General features: G+C 42.8%; 1 protein-coding gene across 13 annotated transcripts in view; it reads right to left on the bottom strand.

The window, feature by feature from the left end:
* Positions 1–19,436, bottom strand: part of PHACTR4 (phosphatase and actin regulator 4) — a 101,814-nt gene extending 82,378 nt beyond the window's left edge. For 7 of the 13 annotated variants that reach the window (XM_081586220.1, XM_081586213.1, XM_081586219.1 and 4 more), the window contains exon 1: positions 19,320–19,436. Coding sequence is in view for 1 of the 13 variants with exons in the window: in XM_081586216.1 (XP_081442342.1) it covers positions 15,536–15,601; positions 18,510–18,518 (75 nt within the window). In the remaining 12 variants the exon portion in view is untranslated. Of the gene's footprint in view, positions 1–15,535; positions 15,602–18,509; positions 19,215–19,319 lie in introns of those variants that run through there. The other 6 variants (XM_081586221.1, XM_081586214.1, XM_081586225.1 and 3 more) reach the window with 3 other exon arrangements.
* Between the last annotated feature and the right edge of the window lie 908 nt (positions 19,437–20,344).

The following is a 20,344-nucleotide window of genomic DNA, read 5'->3' on the forward strand; positions in this document are numbered from 1 at the left end:
CTGCAGATGGTGACTGCAGCCATGAAATTAAAAGACGCTTACTCCTTGGAAGGAAAGTTATGACCAACCTAGACAGCATATTAAAAAGCAGAAACATTACTTTACCAACAAAGGTCCGTCTAGTCAAGGCTATGGTTTTTCCAGTAGTCATGTATGGATGTGAGAGTTGGACGGTGAAGAAAGCTGAGCGCCGAAGTATTGATGCTTTTGAACTGTGGTGTTGGAGAAGACTCTTGAGAGTCCCTTGGACTGCAAAGAGATCCAACCAGTCCATCCTAAAGGAAATCAGTCCTGGGTGTTCATTGGAAGGGCTGATGTTGAAGCTGAAACTCCAATACTTTGGCAACCTCATGCGAAGAGTTGACTCATTGGAAAAGACCCTAATGCTGGGAAGGATTGGGGGCAGGAGGAGAAGGGGACGACAGAGGATGAGATGGTTGGATGGCATCACTGACGCGATGGACATGGGTTTGGGTAAACTCCAGGAGTTGGTGATGGACAGGGAGGCCTGGCATGCTGCGATTCATGGGGTGGCAAAGAGTCGGACACGACTGAGTGACTGAACTGAACTGAAGCATCATCCCAAGGCTTCCTAGGTGGCTCAGTGGTAAAGAATCCACCTGCCAGGACAGGAGATGTGGGTTTGATCCCTGGCTGAGAAGATCCCGAGGAGTAGGAAACGGCAACCCGCTCCAATATCCTTGCCTGGGAAATCCTAAGGACAGAGGAGCCTGGCAGGCTACAGTCCATGGGATCATAAAGAGTTGGACACGACTGAATGACTGAGCAAACAAGCATCAGCTCACGTAACATCATTTCATGACAAAGGGCCCACTCTGTAGTAGAGTAAGTACAAGAAGGGATGGGATCTACTGTTTTATTACATACAACATCTAGAAGCTGCTAACCTAAAAGAGTATTGGAATGGCCTGATGAAGGCACAGCTGAAGCACCAACTCAATGAGATATTTTATGACAGAAGAATATAATCTTCCAGGGTATAATATATACACCAAATCAAAGACCTTCATATGTTACTATGTCTTCAAAACAGGTAAAATAGATGGATGTGGGAAATGGCGGGGAGTGGGGTAGGGTGAGGGGGGCGGTGGTTGAAATACCATACCCTGTTTATTATCAATCCCCAAGACCCACCTGGGATCCCTGCAACTCTGAGTTCTGCAGAATTAAAGATCAAGGTCATCAAAAAAAGGACTACTTCCACAGGAGACAAAAAGAGTCCCAAGAGGCTATAAACTATGACTGTTGCCTGGGCATTGTGGAGTCCTTGCATCCAGGAATCACCAGGCAAGAAGAGGAACTACCATCTTTGCAGGGGTAACTAAACCTCCTTATCAGAAAGAAGGTTGCTATTCCACACTACAGAGGAGACAGTGAAAATATATTTAGAATCTAGATGATCCACTTGGGTGCCTACTGGTATTCCTTTCCCAATTCTGATAGTATGGTAAACAGACAAGCTGGAAAACTAATCTGAGAAAAGCATGTATGTAACCAGTGGTTCAGATTCCTCAGGAATGAGGGTTTGGGTCCTACCACCAAGCAAAGTCATTGAGACTGGCAGAGATGATAGCTGAGGGCAAGGGGAATCCAAAATGGAGAGTGGAAGGAAGTAAAAATTACCAGTTCTAACCCTGAGACAGCTGCAGCAGCAGGAGATAAAGTACTAACCTTTCTATTCTAAGTATTTCCCAGGAAGAGAGGCCCTCCAGCTACACTCTCAACATATACAAAGTAGATGAGAGGAATGAAAATGAAAACACAAAATACCAAAACTGACAGGATACAGCTAAAGCAGAGCTTGTGTTTGTGTGCTCAGCTGCTCAGTGCTTAGAGGGAAATTTATATCTGTAGGAAGAAAAACAAAATAAACCAAAAGGAAGGAAATAATTACAGTGGAAATCAATGAAATAGAAAATACAAAAAGTAACTCAAAATAGGACTTCCCTGGTGGTCCAGGGATTGGCTAAGACTCCAGTCTCCCAATGCAGGGAACCTGGGTTCGATTCCTGATCACAGAACTAGATCCCACATGCCACAACTAAAGATCCCATATACTGCAACAAAGACCAAAGGTCACGTATGACACACCTAAGATGGGGCACAGCCAAATATATAAACAAAATAAAACAGAAAAAATTGAGCTGTGCCTATATACAAGTGAAGTGAAGTCACTCAGTCGTGTCCAACTCTGCAACCCCATGGACTGCAGCCCACCAAGCTCCTCCATCCATGGGATTTTCCAGGCAATAGTACTGGAGTGATCCACACAGTCAAAGGCTTCGGCATAGTCAATAAAGCAGAAATAGATGTTTTTCTGGAACTCTCTTGCTTTTTCGATGATCCAGCGGATATTGTCAATTTGATCTCTGGTTCCTCTGCCTTTTCTAAAACCAGGTTGAACATCTGGAAGTTCACGGTCCACGTATTGCTGAAGCCTGGCTTGGAGAATTTTGAGCATTACTTTACCAGCATGTGGAAAATTCTGAAAGAGATGGGAATACCAGACCATCTGACTTGTCTCTTGAGAAACCTGTATGCAGGTCAGGAAGCAACAGTTAGAACTGGACATGGAACAACAGACTGGTTCCAAATAGGAAAAGGAGTACGTCAAGGCTGTATATTGTCATCCTGCTTATTTAACTTATATGTAGAGTACATCATGAGAAACGCTGGGCTGGAAGAAACACAAGCTGGAATCAAGATTGCCGGGAGAAATATCAATCACCTCAGATATGCAGATGACACCACCCTTATGGCAGAAAGTGAAGAAGAACTAAAGAGCCTCTCACCTTCATCAAGAGGAGAGTGAAAAAGTTGGCTTAAAGCTCAACGTTCAGAAAACTCAGATCATGGCATCTGGTCCCATCACTTCATGGGAAATAGATGGGGAAACAGTGGAAACAGTGTCAGACTTTATTTTTGGGGGCTCCAAAATCACTGCTGATGGTGATTGCAGCCATGAAATTAAAAGACGCTTACTCCTTGGAAGGAAGGTTATGGCCAACCTAGATAGCATATTGAAAAGCAGAGACATTACTTTGCCAACAAAAGTACGTCTAGTCAAGGCTATGGTTTTTCCAGGGGTCATGTATGGATGTGAGAGTTGGACAGTGAAGAAAGCTGAGCGCTGAAGAATTGATGCTTTTGAACTGTGGTGTTGGAGAAGACTCTTGAGAGTCCCTTGGACTGCAAGGAGATCCAATCAATCCATCCTAAAAGAGATCAATCCTGGGTGTTCATTGGAAGGTCTGATGTTGAAGCTGAAACTCCAATACTTTGGCCACCTCATACGAAGGGTTGACTCATTGGAAAAGACCCTAATGCTGGGTAGGATTGGGGGCGGAAGGAGAAGGGGACAACAGGATGAGATGGTTGGATGGCATAACCGACTCGATGGACATGGGTTTGGGTGGACTCCGGGAGTTGGTGATGGACAGAGAAGCCTGGCGTGCTGCAATTCATGGGGTCGCAAAGAATCGGACACGACTGAGTGACTGAACTGAACTGAACTGAGTACTGGAGTGGGTTGCCACTTCCTTCTCCAGGGGATCTTCCCGACCCAGGGATGGAACCCGGGTCTCCCACATTGTAGACAGACGCTTTACCATTTGATAACTGTTGAGCTAAGCAAGTGACTATTAAGAGCCAATTACATGCTAAGTACCATGCCAGAGAGTACACAAAGAAGAGTAATTTTATGCTTCTTAACCTTAAAAGCAATACCAGTAGAGAAAAACAGATGGTCAGATTAAGGAGACGGTATTAATACAATATATGTGTAATAATGGAAATACAGATAGTGAAGAAGAGAGTCTTCCCTTTCTAATCAGATGAGAAATAGGGCTGTACTTCTACATAATGCTAAAGCTCACCTCACTCCTTGATTTTAGTTCCAAAACAAAACTCAAGGCAGATTTTAGCTGGAAAGAGGTCAAACTTGATCAAAATGAGTAGTATCTAAAAATATTATCAAGATGATGAAACCACTATACATTAGCAGAGAAGGGACAATTCAAAGTAATATTTCCATTTATTTCTTGGACTTGACTGAAAAGCAAACCATTAGAGGAATAAACAAGATTAAGAAACAGTGGCCTTTTCATGAAGATGGCGTTGAAGTCAAAGCAAAGGCTCTGAAGACCAAGAAAGCAATGTCAAAAGGAGTTCACAGCCACACATACACAAAAAAGATCCAAACCACAACACTGCAGCTCAGGAGGCAGCCCAAATATCCTCAGAAGAGCACCCCTAGGAGAAACAAACTTGACCACTATGCCATCATCAAATTCCCCCTCACCACCGAGTCAGTCATGAAGAAAATAGAAGACAACAACGCACTGGAGTTCACTGTGGACGTCAGGGCCAACAAGCACCAAACTAAACAGGCTGTGAAGAAGTTCTGTGACACTGACGTGGCTAAGGTCAATAGCCTGATCAGGCCTGATGGAGAGAAGAAGGCATATGTTCAAGTGGCTCCTGACTATGATGCTTTGGATGTTGCCAACAAAACTGGGCTCATCTAAACTGAGTCCAGCAGACTAATTCCAAATATAAAAGTTTTCACTATAAAAAAAGAAACAGTGTATCAACTTCTCTTCTAGAGTGATCTATAATTGTTCAGACAGTTGCTACTACTTAACACAAAGAGTTAACACTGTAACCTACATGTACCTTTATCATCAGTCACCACAGAATCTACCCTTTTGATTGGAAAACTTTTGGTTTCTTAAAATACCTTTCTTTGCTATTTCTCAACTGTTTTTGTTAATACTACATGGAAATTTGGTAGCTACAAATAGTTCATAAGAACTTCATTTGTTTTTGCTTTTTTGGGAAAATGGAACATTATAAAGAGATATATAGATAAATTAAAAATGTAAATGGGATTTTGCAGAAATAAAAAATATTGAAAGTTTTAAAACAGAGATTAACAATCACTCTCAGCAAAACAGTTTCACAAATGTCTTTTAAAAGGTCTGTTCAGGGACTTCCCTGGTAGTCCAGTGGTTGAGAATCTGCCTTACGATGCAGGGGGCTTGTTTGGGTTCGATCCCTGATTGGGGAACTTCCGCATGTCCCATGGTGTGGCCAAGAAAAAAAAAAAGATCCCACATGCCTTGGAGCAACTAAGCCTGCACGCTACAACTAGAGAGTCCATGAGCCACAACTCAAGATTCCCCTTGCTGCAACTAAGACCCAATGCAGCCAAATAAAATAAATATTAAAAAAAATAAAATCTGAAGGTCTGTTTAGTAAAAGTTACACGTGCAAACAGATTACTTAATTTTAAACACATATAATGAACATCTAATGTTAATTAAGGGTAAAGACAAAAATGAAACTAATTTTCCATTTCAAGAAAAACTGTGACCTCCTCCTCCTGGTTGAACAGTCCTCTGTCACACTAAACAGCATGAATCAGCTTTGAAACAGAGGTGAGGCCTACTGATAAGCAAAAGTACTCTCAGGAAATATATTAGTGAGTTATAAAGGACAGGCCTCAGCAAAGGCAATTCATCATCACTGACCATGACAAAATCGACACCTAGAAAAATGTAACATGGTTTCTTCTTGGCATTACATGTATATCACATTATGAGAAAATCCCCCAGAACAAAACATATTTTTTAAAAGCTACAGTATTCAGTGACATGTCAAATCTTTCCAAAAAACAATTTTGGCAGTAAACATTAACTCTGATGAAAATATTATTTATAAAATCTCCAAAAATAATTTAACCCAAAACTAAACATGTAAAGAAATGAAATTTCATATTTGTTGTCAACTTAACCTTTTAAAATAGCTATGTAATTGACACACGTGAACAGATAAATGGGACCGATGAGAAGGAATTCACTGAAGACATACAAACGGTTAATAAAAATGAAAATATGTTCAACCTGATTGCTAATAAGGAAAATGCCAGTGTAAAGTGAGTTTTACTTTGATTTTTCTTGCCTATCAGAATGGCTAAAAATGTGAGACTTCCCTGCTGGTAAAGTGGATAAGAATCCGCCTGCCAATGCAGGGGACGTGGGTTCCATCCCTGGTCGGGAAGATTCTATGTGCCGAGGAGCAACTAAGCCCACATGCACAGTTACTGAAGCCCAAGTGCCTGGAGCCTGTGCACCACAACTGGAGAAAGCCTGCGCGCAGCAACAGAGACCAGTGCAGCCAAAAATGAATAAATGAATAAAAACAGGATAAAATGTTTAGTTTGGGGGGAAGAGAAAGGAGAAGAGGAAAGGCACAGATGAAAGGGTATAAGATGAGTAAGTTCTGGAGGCCTAAAGTACAGCATGATGACTATTAGTTAGTTACTTAGTTCAGTTGCTCAGTCGTGTCCGACTTTTTGCGACCCCATGAACCCCAGCACACCAGGCCTCCCTGTCCATCACCAACTCCCGGAGTCCACCCAAACTCATATCCATTGAGTCGGTGATGTCATCCAACCATCTCATCCTCTGTCATCCCCTTCTCCTCCTGCCCTCAATCTTTCCCAGCATCAGGGTCTTTTCAAATGAGTCAGCTCTTCGCATGAGGTGGCCAAAGTATTGGAGTTTCAGCTTCAACATCAGTCCTTCCAATGAACACCCAGGACTGATCTCCTTTAGGATGGACTGGTTGGATCTCCTGGCAGTCCAAGGGACTCTCAAGAGTCTTCTCCAACACCACAGTTCAAAAGCATCAATTCTTCGGCGCTCAGCTTTCTTTATAATCCAACTCTCACATCCATACATGACTACTGGAAAAACCATAGCCTTGACTAGATGGACCTTTGTTGACAAAGTAATGTCTCTGCTTTTTTAATATGCTGTCTAGGTTGGTCATTACTTTCCTTCCAAGGAGTAAGTGTTTTTTAATTTCATGGCTGCAATCACCACCTGCAGTGATTTTGGAGCCCCCAAAAATAAAGTCTGACACTGTTTCCACTGTTTCCCCATCTATTTCCCGTGAAGTGATGGGACCAGATGCCATGATCTTAGTTTTCTGAATGCTGAGTTTTAAGCCAACTTTTTCACTCTTCTCTTTCACTTTCATCAAGAGGCTCTTTAGTTCCTCCTCACTTTCTGCCATAAGGGTGGTGTCATCTGCATATCTGAGGTTATTGATATTTCTCCCGGCAATCTTGATTCCAGCTTGGGCTTCCTCCAGCCCAGCGTTTCTCAAGATGTACTCTGCATAGAAGTTAAATAAGCAGGGTGACAATATACAGCCTTGACATACTCCTTTTCCTATTTAGAACCAGTCTGTTGTTCCATGTCCAGTTCTAACTGTTGCTTCCTGACCTGCAAACAGATTTCTCAAGAGGCAGGTCAGGTGGTCTGGTATTCCCATTTCTTTCAGAGTTTTCCACAGTTTATTGTGACCCACACAGTCAAAGGCTTTGGCATAGTCAATAAAGATGACTATAGTTAATAATAAAGTATTGCATACTTGAAATTTGCTGAGAGTAGATCTGGGAAGCATTACACATTTTTAAATATCTTATATTAATGGACATATAGGGAATTTAGACTGGAGAAGGCACTGGCAACCCACTCCAGTACTCTTGCCTGGAGAATCCCATGGATGGAGGAGCCTGGTAGGCTACAGTCCATGGGGTCGCTAACAGTCAGACAGGACTGAGCAACTTCACTTTCACTTTTCCCTTTCATGCATTGGAGAAGGAAATGGCAACCCACTCCAGTGTTCTTGCCTGGAGAATCCCAGGGACAGGGGAGCCTGGTGGGCTGCCATCTATGGGGTCGCACAGAGTCGACACGACTGAAGCGACTTAGGAGCAGCAGCAGCAGGGAATTTAGAAAAATGGTATCGATGATACTACAAGCAGGGCAGCAAAGGAGACAGAGACATAAAGAACAGACTTTTGGACTCAGTGGAAGAAGGAGAGGTTGGGATGATTTGAGAGAATAGCACTGAAACATATATTCTGCCACATATAAAACAGACAGCTAGTGAGAGTTTTATATATGACGCAGGGAACCCAAAGTCAGTGCTATGTGACGACCTGGAGGGATGCGGTGGGGAGGGAGGTGAGAAAAGGTTTCAGGAGGGAGGGGACACACGTATGCCTATGGTCGATTCATGTTGCTGTACGGCAAAAACCATCACAATATTGCAATTATCCTCCAATTAAAATAAATACATAAATTTAAAAAAAAAGAAATAAAATCAAGGAGTTCCCTGCTGGCCTGGGTTAGAATTCCAGGCTTTCACTGCTGTTATCTGGGTTCAATCCCTGGTGGGAGAACTGTGCAGCATGGCCAAAAAAAAAAGAATTAAAAAAAAATTTAAACAACGAAGCTCTATATAAATGTTCATATCTGCTGATCCAGTAATTTCATTCTTTTTTTACATTTATTTTTATTGCAGTATAGTTGAATTACAATGCTGTATTACTGCTATACAGCAAAGTGACTCAGCTATATGTACATACATACACATACATTATTTTTCATATTCTTTTCCACTATGGTTTATCATAGGATATTGAATGCAGCAGTAATTTCATTTTAAAAGAAGAAAGTAACATGTGCAAAATCTCTGTGGCAGCATTAAGCCTAATGGTTAAATAATTTGAAACCAACAACAAAGGAATTCTTAGCTCAGCTGTTAAGTTTTTTGGGGGGGCCATGACACGTGGCTTGCAGGACCGCAGTTTCCCCACCAGGGATAGAACCTAGGCTGATGGCAATGAAAGTGCCAAGTCCTAACCACTAGACCACCAGAGTATCTCCCTTAGTTCAGTTTATTTTCATAAACAGGCACTGTTCAGTGGGGAGAATAAAGAGGTAAATAAGCTACAGAGGGAAAAGTGCCCTGCAGAGACATGGACAAAGTGCTTTGGGATCACTCAAGGTAAGGATGAATCATTAACCTTTTCTGCCAATTTCTGACACTGTATTTCCAACCTAAGTACAAAGAAGAGAGTAAGCAGCTGGGTAGACAGAATCAAGTATTTTGGTTATCTGCTAGATGAGACTTGCAGGGTCATTCATGGTGGGCTAAGAGTTCTCTATAAGAGATGATGTTGAGTTCCATCAGAATCAGCCATCCACAAAAGAAACAAACAAACTAAGCAGTGTAATTAAGTTCTGTCAGATAATCATAAAATTGCTATTTACCCTTAAAACACAGTCAAGAGCTATTTTAAAAATACTCCTGGAAATGTGGCTAACAGGTTCACATTTGAGAGACTAAATACAGAGAATATTTAACAATGGAGGCTGTTTTTTTAAGTCACAGATTTGATTCAAGATAAAATTTGATTTTAAATGTACACTTGAAAAAACATCCAGTAACATCACATACTACATATAAATTTCTAAATTCAATGCACTGACAGTATGTACCCTGAGAGGTTTCTCTTGCCACTCAGCACCCTGGAACTGAAGGATGCACTTTAAACCAGAGTTCAGCCCTTGCACAGCACTGATCACAGTATCACTCCTTCTCCTTGCCAGGTATAATCATCTTTTCTCATATTTACTAAACACTCTACGGTTTTACAAAGACCTCCACATACATTATCCTGACACTTTTGAAGAAACGGTTACTAGCTCCATTTTATAAATGAGGAAACTAAAGGTCAGCTGACTTGGATATTCACATCTAGGAAGTGAAAGAACTGAAATTAGGATCCAGGTTTTCAGACTCCAAAGGTAGTAAGTACATTACATTGAATAAGTATGTCAGAACTTTCAGACTGTAAAAACAAACATCTGGTACTTTAAATATAATAGAGAAGTCAAATTGAAAACTAAGCTTGAATCTGAAAGCTGTGTGGTTTCAACCACTTCTTCCCTAAAAACATCAATCACTAGACACACTTCCTCTCTTAAAACTCCTCGGAATACCATAGAAGTCCTAGAATTTGAGAAATCAAGTAACCCAGACCCTTATAGAGATGAGAAAATTGAAGCACAAGACATGTGACTTGCTCTGAGCCTCCCATTACAACATAGTGTGTCTTCTTCTCAGGCCCACATCAACAGAATTCAGAAACGTCTGAGATTGGTGCAGACAGAATGGACAGCTGACTGGGTAATCTGTCCAACCTCAGTAGGGCCCTGAGGTTCGATAGCCCTTTTGCTCATCTGCTCATCTCTGGTGGCTCCCTTCCTTTTTCCATGACTGCTACTCCAAACTTGTAACACTCTTTGGAGTCCTCTGAAGCAGTGGCCTGCCTCAGGGTCGGAGGCACTGAGTGCAGCAATGCATGCATGGGGCTTTTTGAAGGAGGTCGCCATTATCTTCATCACCTCCACCATAGTTTGGCCTCAGGTCAAGCAACAGGGAAGGAACACAGCTCCGCCCATCAACAGAAAATTGGAATAAAGATTTACTGAACATGGCCCTGTCCATCAGAACAAGATCCAGTTTCCCCCTCAGTCAGTCTCCCCATCAGGAAGTTTCCATAAGGCTCTTATCCTTATCCATCAGAGGGAAGACAGAATGAAAACCACAAGCACAGAAAACTAACCAAACTGATCACATGGACCACAGCCTTGTCTAGCTCAATGAAACTATGAGCCATGCCATGTAGGGCCACCCAAGATGGACAGATCATGGTGGAGAGTTCTGACAAAACGTGGTCCACTGGAGAAGGGAACGGCAAACCACTTCAGTATTCTTGCCTTGAGAACCCCATGAACAGTATGAAAAGGCAAAAAGGTATGACACTGAAAGGCGAACTTCCCAGGTAGCTAGGTGCCCAATATGCTACTGGAGAAGAGTAGAGAAACAACTCCAGAGAGAATGAAGAGACGGAGCCAAAGCAAAAACAACACCCAGTTATGGATGTGACGGGTGATGGAAGTTAAGCCTGATATTTAAAGAGCAAAACTGCATAGGAACCTGGAATGTTAGGTCCATGAATCAAGGCAAATTGGAAGTGGTCAAACAGGAGATGGCAAGAGTGAACATCGACATTTTAGGAATCAGTGAACTAAAATAGACTGGAATGGGTGAATTTAACTCAGATGAACATTATATCTACTACTGTGGGCAAGAATCCATTAGAAGAAATGGAGTAGCCATCACAGTCAACAAAAGAGTCCGAAATGCAGTACTTGGATGCAATCTCAGAAACAACAGAATGATCTCTGTTTGTTTCCAAGGCAAACCATTCAATATCACAGTAATCCAAGTCTATGCGCCGACTAGTAATGCTGAAGAAGCTGAACGGTTCTATGAAGACCTACAAGACCTTCTAGAACTAACCCAAAAAAGATGTCTTCATTAAAGGGGACTGGAATGAAAAAGTAGGAAGTCAAGAGCTACCTGGAGTAACAGGCACATTTGGCCTTGGAGTACAAAATGAAGCAGGTCAAAGGTTAACAGAGTTTTGCCAAGAGAACACACTGGTTATGGCCCTACTGGTCAAAACCTCTTCCAAGAACACAAGAGAACACTCTACACATGGACATCACCAGATGGTCAACACCGAAATTAGACTGATTATATTTTTTGCAGCCAAAGATAGAGAAGCTCTTTACAGTCAGCAAAAACAAGACCAGGCGCTGACTGTGGCTCAGATCATGAACTCCTTATTGCCAAATTCAGACTTAAATTGAAGAAAGTAGGGAAAACTACTAGACCATTCAGGTATGACCTAAATCAAATCCCTTACAATTATACAGTGGAAGTGACAAATAGATTCAAGGGATTAGATCTTATAGACACAGTGCCTGAAGAACTATGGACAGAGGCTCATGACACTGTACTGGAGGCAGTGATCAAGACCATCCCCAAGAAAAAGAAATGTAAAAAGGCAAAATGGTTGTCTGACAAGGCCTTCCAAATAGCTGAGAAAAGAAGAGAAGCTAAAGTCAAAGGAGAAAAGGAAAGATATACCCATCCGAATGCAGACTTCCAAAGACTAACAAGGAGAGATAAGAAAGCCTTCCTCAAAAAAAAAAAAAAAAAAGAAAGAAAGCCTTCCTCAGTGATCAGTGCATAGAAATAGAAGAAAACAATAGAATGGGAAAGACTAGAGATTTCTTCAAGAAAATTAGAGATACAAGGGAACATTTCATGCAAAGATGGGCTCAATAAAGGACAGAAATGGTAGGGACCTAACAGAAGCAGAAGATATTAAGAAGACATGGCAAGAATACACAGAGCTATACAAAAAAGATCTTCATGACCCAGATAACCACGATGGTGTGATCACTCACCTAGAGCCAGACATCCTGGAATGCAAAGTCAAGTGGGCCTTAGGAAACATCACTAGTGGAGGTGATGGAATTCCAATTGAGCTATTTCAAATCCTAAAAGATGATGCTGTGAAACTGCTGCCCTCAATATGCCAGCAAATTTGGAAAACTCAGCAGTGGCCACAGGACTGGAAAAGGTCAGTTTTCATTCCAATCCCAAAGAAAGCCAATGCCAAAGAATGTTCAAACTACCGCACAATTGCACTCATCTCACATGCTAGTAAAGTAATGCTCAAAATTCTCCAAGTCAGGCTTTAACAGTGAACCGTGAACTTCCAGCAGTACATGAACTGTGAACTTGAAGATGTTCAGGCTGGATTTAGAAAAGGCAGAGGAACCAGAGATCAAACTGCCAACATCCACTGGATCATAGAAACAGCAAGAGAGTTCCAGAAAAACATCTACTTTTGCTTTATTGACTACACCAAAGCCTTAGACTGTATGCATCACAACAAAGCTGAAAATTCTTAAAGAGATGGGAATACCAGACCACCTGACCTGCCTCCTGATAAATCAATATGCAGGTCAAGAAGCAACAGTTAGAACTGGACATGGAACAACAGACTGGTTCCAAATTGGGATAGGAGTACGTCAAGGCTGTTTATTGTCCCCCTGCTTATTTAACTTATATACAGAGTATATTGTGCGAAATGCTGGGCTGGATGAAGCACAAGCTGGAATCAAGATTATCGAGAGAAATATCAATAATCTCAGATACACAGATGATACCACCCTTATGGCAGAAAGTGAAGAATTAAATAGGCTGTTGATGAAAGTGAAAAAGGAGAGTGAAAAAGTTGGCTTAAAACTCAACATTCAGAAAACTAAGATCATGGCAGCCAGTCCCATCACTTCATGGCAAATAAATGGGGAAACAATGGAAACAGTGACAGAGTTTATTTTTGGGGCTCCAAAATCACTGCAGATGGTGACTGCAGCCATGAAATGAAAAGATGCTTGCTCCTTGGAAGAAAAGCTATGACCAACCTAGACAGCATATTGTAAAGCAGGGACATTACTTTGCCAACAAAGGTCCATCTAGTCAAAGCTATGGTTTTTCCAGTGGTCGTGTATGTATGTGAGAGTTGGACTACAAAGAAAGCTGAGCACCAAAGAACTGATGCTTTTGAACTGTGGTGTTGGAGAGTCCCTGTGGTCTTGAGAGTCCCTTAGACTGCAAGGAGATCCAACCAGTCAATCCTAAAGGAAATCGATCCTGAATATTCACTGGAAGGACTGATGCTGAAGCTGAAACTCCAAAACTTTGGCCAGATGCGAAGAAAAGACTCTGATGCTGGGAAAGATTGAAGGCAGGAGGAGAAGGGGACGACAGAGGACGAGATGGTTGGATGTCCACTGACTCAATGTCCACTTACCAACTCAATGGACATGAGTTTCAGTAGGCTCTAGGAGTTGGTGATGGACAGGGAAGCTTGTCATGCTGCGGTCCATGGGGTCACAAAGAGTTGGACACAACTGAGTGACTGGACTGAACTGGAGTCCTCTAGCCCACTCTATCCTTTGATCATTCTGCAGATAACTCGTTCATTCAGAAAGAAAATTTTAAAAAAGATGAAACCATCAACATTAACAGACCCTATAAGGCAGAAATTGTTATTCTAAACTTTGAAGTCAATATATATCTGGGTTCCAGATTTCTTCAATTCCATAAAGGTGTCTTTGGGAAATTTAATCTCTCTGAGCCATACTTCCCTTCAGCTGTCAAATGGGAATATCCAACCAAGCTATGGGCCTCCCAGGTGGCGCTAGTGGTAAAGAATCTGCCTGCCAATGCAGGAGACACAAGAGACATGGGTTCGATCTCTGAGTCGAGAGAGATCGACTACTCTAATAGAGATCTCTCTCTAAGAGAGATCAACCCACTCTAATATTCTTGCCTGGAGAATCCCATGGACAGAGAAGCCTGGCGGGCTACAATCCATAGGGTCGCAAAGAGTCGGACATGATTTAGCATGCACGCACACACCCAAGCTATAGAATTTTTGTAAAATTAAATGAAATAGCACACAGAAAAGTACCTAGATGAGTGTCTGGGTGAAAAATAGGCTGATGGGAGGACTTCCCTGGCAGTCCAGTGGTTAAGACTTTTTCTACCAGTGGGAGTCCAGCTTCAATCCCTGGTTGGGGAGCTGAGATCCCAGGTGTCTCTCAGCCAAAAAAAAAAAAAAGAACCAAAAACAGAAACAATATTGAAACGAATTAGAAATTAGCTGTTGGTAAGGTATTCCAATTTCAACTTCCACCTTGATCATTTCCAAATATATCTTCTTCCATCCCTTCATGTTTCCTTTTCAAGGATCACCTCTCTATGAGCTTTGATTTTATCTCCTCCCAAGGTTTCTCTATTATCTTCCTTTTCTTTTGTGTAGATCTTCAATACCTGCTCCTCTGCTGGCTCCTTTTCCTTTCTTTAAACATGTCAAGTCTCTCTCATCCTTTAAAATCAAAACAAAACCAAAAAAAAAAAAAGACCCTCAATCCTGCCTCCTATTTAGCACTTACTCTAAATATGCTCCAAAACCCTCTAACCTATCCTGAAAATAGCAAACAATTGCCTGTCAAAACAGATCAGATTATATCCATTTCCTGCTAAAAAACTTTTGATGGTTTAGCAATTCCTTGATCATAAAGGCTAACGTTATTTTATTTTTTTTGGCCAAGCCTTTGCACAGTTTGCAGGATCTTAGTTCACTGACCAGAGACTGAACCCAGGTCACAGCAGTGAAAGTGCTGAACCCTAACCACTGAGCCACCAGGGAACTCGCATAGCCTGAAGTCTTCAACAAGCATTCAGAATCTTTCTCAGCATCCAGCCATCAATTGTTCCTTTCACCAGCCATTGCACTTTTCAACTTCTCAGTCCCACTGGTCCAGAGATCCCTAAGAACTGCATAACTTTCTAGAATGATGTGCATATGCTTGCTCATATGCACTTTCCTGGGATGAAAAATCTATTGCTATTTTCAAATTTTCTAGAGGGGGAGGGGTACCTGAACCAAAAAAAAAAAAAAAGTAAAAACTAACTGTATTTACCTTTAGCCATATTAGACACACACCTTGTACTTTAGCATCTCCATTCCTATGCTCAAACTGCCCCTTTTGGCTGGAATAACTTTAACAGTAACTGTTCTTATTAATCCCTCCAGAACAAGCTCAAAAAAAAAAAAAAAATTACTCCCTCTCTAATGCTTTCCTTCACTGTCTAAGAACAGAATTATTCAGTCCCTTATCTATAGTATCAATATAGCACACCTCTATTTAACACTCACCAGACTATTAGGTGTTGTAATGTTGTAAGCTTTAAGGCAGAAGCTATATATCTTCACATCTTTGTACTGCCGGAACGTAACCCAGGTCCAAGCACATGATGGGCAAAACAAAAATATCTGCTGAGTAAAAGATCCATTTTGGCACTCAACTGTTGTCTATTTTTGTTACTCATTCACTCATTCACCAAACATTTATGAAGTTCCAATGCAATACCTGAAGCTGTGTGCTAAGCAGTAAGGATGTAGACTAGGGCATGGTCCCTGACATTAAGACAGTTATTAATAACTGTGATAATATAGATTAACAATGGTCTTATTTGATAGGCGCTGTTTAAAAAGGCCTACATGAAGGGTTATGGTAGCCCTGTGAAGATGTGTCTAACAGTCACAGAAAGTTTACCAATACAACATAAGATTCTCTCAGAACAGAGAATCCAGCCATTCTGTCTTTTCTTTACAAACAACTTTCCCCTAATGTTCCTTTTCGTTTTCTAATAGTAACAATAACTTACCACAGGAATGTGGAAGGGTACAATGCAACCAAATTTTTATCCTACTTGATTCTGGAAACAATTCCACAAGCTAGATAGACTAGGAATTATTACATCTATAGTAAAGATGAGAAAACTAAATATCAACGAGCTTACTGCTCAAAACTGCACACCAAATAAGAGAGGATTTATTTAATATTTATTTACAGTCTTACTACTACATTCTGATCACCACCACACCCCTGGCCAATCCACCCCTAATCAGTTTGTAAGCCCCAAAGAAAAAACATTTTTGTTCTCATTGCTTTCTTCTCAGGCACTATAAAAAAGCTTAAAACACAACAGGCTTTCAATTAATATTCATTCACTGAATTGATTTGAAACAGAGTAGACCAACAGCAAAAAACACAAGGTAAAAAAACTCCTTTCCTAGATCCTTTCCATTATGATGGTTTAATAAAAGAGAGATTTAAAACAGGCTTCTACTAGTTAGAAAGGCTAGACTAATTGTATTGACTCAATTCCACTGGCATGTAATGCATTTTATCTAAGAAGAATTTAAGGAGGTGAAGTAGGTTTCTATTTCTGATGTCACATTCATGGCATGTACTGACATAAACCCAAGGCTTAAACTGCAAGTCTGAAACTGATCAAAAGTTTTATTAAGAGTAAATACTAAGAAAGCACTTTCTTGAGTCTTGACTCTTTGACTAGAAAAATATCTGAATGTCAGTCTTTCTTCAATAGCCAAAGCTGCTGTATATATGTTCTTCAACATACTTCTTAATATGTGTTTAAGCAAAGATTAGTCAAAACCTTTTAGTAAATGAAACTTTGAATAACCATTAGTCAAAACCACAGCTCAATAACTCACCATCCTTCCCCACCTCCAAGGCCCCATAAAATTGCCATTATGTCTAGGCACAAGGATCCCAGCAGACCATAAGACAAAGTGACAGAAGCAATGTTCAGCATGTCTTTTCAGTATGACATTGTGGTTCTGAAAACTCCAGTTCCTTATAAATCAGGTGCTCCAATTGAAAATATTTCCATTATTTTTCTCCGATATTTAAATTTCAGCAAATTGCAAGCTGTTGGCAGTGTTCTGATAAATAACTACAGTAAGTGTGAGGTAATGTATGACAGAGTACTGGATCTGGAATAAGGTTCACTCGACTGTATCCTATCCAGGTTAACTGTGTGACCTCCAGCAAGTCATTTAACATTTCAGAGGCTGTAAACTTAACGCTTTATAGCTGTAAAATGAGAGAACCATCATCTCGAAGTGAGAATTCAACCATATAATGTAGGATTTTCCTGGTGGTACAGTGGATAGGAATCTGCCTGCCAATGCAAGGGACATGGGTTCGATCCCTGGTCCGGGAAGATTCTATATAACTCAGAGCAACAAAGCCTACAGCCCATGCTCTGCAACAAGAAAAGCCACTGCAATGAGAAACCCTCACACTGTAATGAAGAATAGCCCCCGCTCACTGCAACTAGAGAAAGCCTGTGCGCAGCACAGCCAAAAAAAAAAAACAACTATATAATATATATGAACTGTTTTTAACAAACAGCACTGTAGGAATTCCCTGGCGATCCAGTCGTTAGGACTCTGCACTTCCACTGCAGGGGAGCATGGGTTTGAGTCCTGGTAGGGGAACTAAATCTTGCGAGCCAGGTGGCGAGGCCCCCCAAAAAGGCACTGATAGCACTGTCATGTTAGAATAAATAATTAACAGTCAACTTCTAGAGTAACTCTGTGGATGCTTCTTGAAAGCAGAGTCAGAAAAACACAATCCCCACTCATTGACAGATTACAAATGGAACATTTCCTATTTCCAGTAGTCAGGTATGGATGTGAGAGTTGGGCCATAAAGAAGGTTGAGCGAGGAAGAATTGATGCTTTCAAACTGTGGTGCTGGAGAAGACTATTGAGAGTCCCTTGGACAGCAAGGAGATCAAACCAGTCAATCTTAAAGGAAATCAACCCTGAATATTCATTGGAAGGACTGATGCTGAAGCTAAAGATGCAATACTCTGGCCACCTGATGCGAAGAGCCGGCTCATTGGAAAAGACCCTGATGCTGGGAAAGACTGAACAGGCAGGAGGGGAAGGGGACGACAGAGGATGAGATGGTTGGATAACATCACCAACTCAATGGACATGAATTTGAGTAAACTCCGGGAGATAGTAAAGGACAGGAAAGCCTGGCGTGCTGCAGTCCAAGGGGTCGCAGAGTCCTACCGACAGAACTTAGCGACCAAACAACAACAAACCCCTACACAGTATCAGTAACACAATTTGGGATTCTCAGCGGTAGATCGCTTCTATTATAAGACTTAGCTTTCTAGAAGCCACTAGGTTTCTGGTTTCTCTATAAAGCAGGTCCTTCTACTAATGGACGTCTGCTTTCAGCTTTTGTTTTAAGCAGAAGTAAAACATGGATGTGAGGGGAATAGGGGGCGGTTGGATGAACTACCGTAGGCATTTTCTGCGTGCTGTGATGAAGAGGCTGCTCGCTGCCCTAGAAATCACTTTCTCTCCTCCGAGATTCTAGAGGTATGTGAACTACCATTCTGGCCATTCGCATAGGTTCTGTGATTTCCTCGATCACAGCCGCGACCCATACAGACAGAGCAGCAAATCCGATCCTCTCCCGGTTTCTCCGGGAGTAGGGCTCACTTCTTTCCCATAGGCCCATCCCCCTATCGAGAAAAATGCCTGGAGGAGATTAGTGTCGTGAAGCCACCCGGGGCTGACTTTTAAGAGTTAGACAATAAACTCGAGGTTTTCGGCAGAAACTCCGTCTGCCGCGCCTGTGCTCCGAAGCCTTCGAGCTGCCCAGCTGGGATGCAGAGGTATGAGGGAGGGCAGGTTTGAAAAATGGACTTCGACCCGATCTGGTTACAGTGACCGGATTCCCAGGGACCGGCCCCCATCAGGGAATGGCCCGGCGGGCTCCCCCGAGGAGGTGACTCCACGCCCGGGCACAAAGGGGCGCAAAGCTGCCGAGACAAAAGGGCCCCGCCAAGTCGGTGGGCGGAGAGGGCAAGCCCGTGCGGGGCGCGCCGCAGGCGGAGAAGCCACGGGGGACGGTTGTGGGAGGGCGGAGGAGGAGGCGGCGGCCATCGCCCGCCCCGCCCTGGCTCTAAGCGACCACGGCCCGGCCGTTACCCTGACCCGCACCGCAAGCCCCTCGCGGAGCCGAGAGCGCGGCCCGAGCCTACCAGGCACCCGCACACCGACCCTGCGCACTTCCCGCTAACTTTCCTTTACTCGCCGAACTTACCCGGGACGCCGCCGCCACCTCCTCAGCCTCCACAACAGTTTCCCCCGGAAATCCTACCTGGCCTTCTGGCCACCAGGCTGCAGCCACAGGCTTCGGCCCCCAGGAGGGGGAAAAGGCAGCGGGCGGGACAGCGAGGGGTAGGAAGTGCCGCCGCGGGGGCTCATGGGACTTGTAGTCTCCGAGAGGAGCCGGCTACGTCGCGGGCCGGACAAAATGGCGGGAACTTCTCTCGGCTCTGGGCTGGTCGTTCCCATACGGCGTCTCGCAGCATGCGCCGCCCGCTGCGTGTAAGAGAAGCTGGGGGCACTTTTCCTGGTCCGGAGGAGGACAAAGGCATTTGGACTTGGGAGGAGAGAGTTCAATGCTGGGCTTCAGGGAGCGCTCAGGGTGCAGGTGTGCTGTGACAGAAATCTGTGTCCAGCCCCTGTCCGGCTGAATTTCAACTATGAACTGAAGTCGCTCGGTCGTGTCCGACTCTTTGCGACCCCATGGACTGTAGCGTACCAGGTTCCTCCGTCCATGAGATTTTCCAGGCAGGAGTACTGGAGTGGGTTACCATTTCCTTCTCCAAGAGATCTTCCCGACCCAGGGATTGAACCCTGGTCTTCGGCATTGTAGACAGACGCTTTACCGTCTGAGCCACCAAGGAAGCCAATTTCAATTATAATCTCCCCAGAGTGGCGAGGCTGGGGGTGGGGGTGAAACAAAACTATTGAGGGTCAGTTTGAAATGCAGTACACTTAAAAGCAAGTTACCCGCAATTTTGTGCATAAGGAAGAAACCCAGGATTCATTTTTATTATCTCCTTCAGCCGCTTAAGTCCAGTCATCCCAGTTCCTTATCAGTTTTCCTACTACTATCTAGGGGAACGCACCATCACCTTTCCAAATTTCTTTAGTTTCAGGCCTCCAGGCAGTCGACACCCTTCAAACACCTTCCTTCCCACAGTGGCCAGAGGATCCTTCTAAATGCCAAACCCATTGTGTCACAAACCAAGTTAGACCTAAATGTAAAACTTAGAGCTA

This window comes from Giraffa tippelskirchi, chromosome 3 (assembly GCF_054371585.1).
Source record: "Giraffa tippelskirchi isolate mGirTip1 chromosome 3, T2T-mGirTip1v1.2.pri, whole genome shotgun sequence".
NCBI classification, from domain to species: Eukaryota; Metazoa; Chordata; class Mammalia; order Artiodactyla; family Giraffidae; genus Giraffa; species Giraffa tippelskirchi.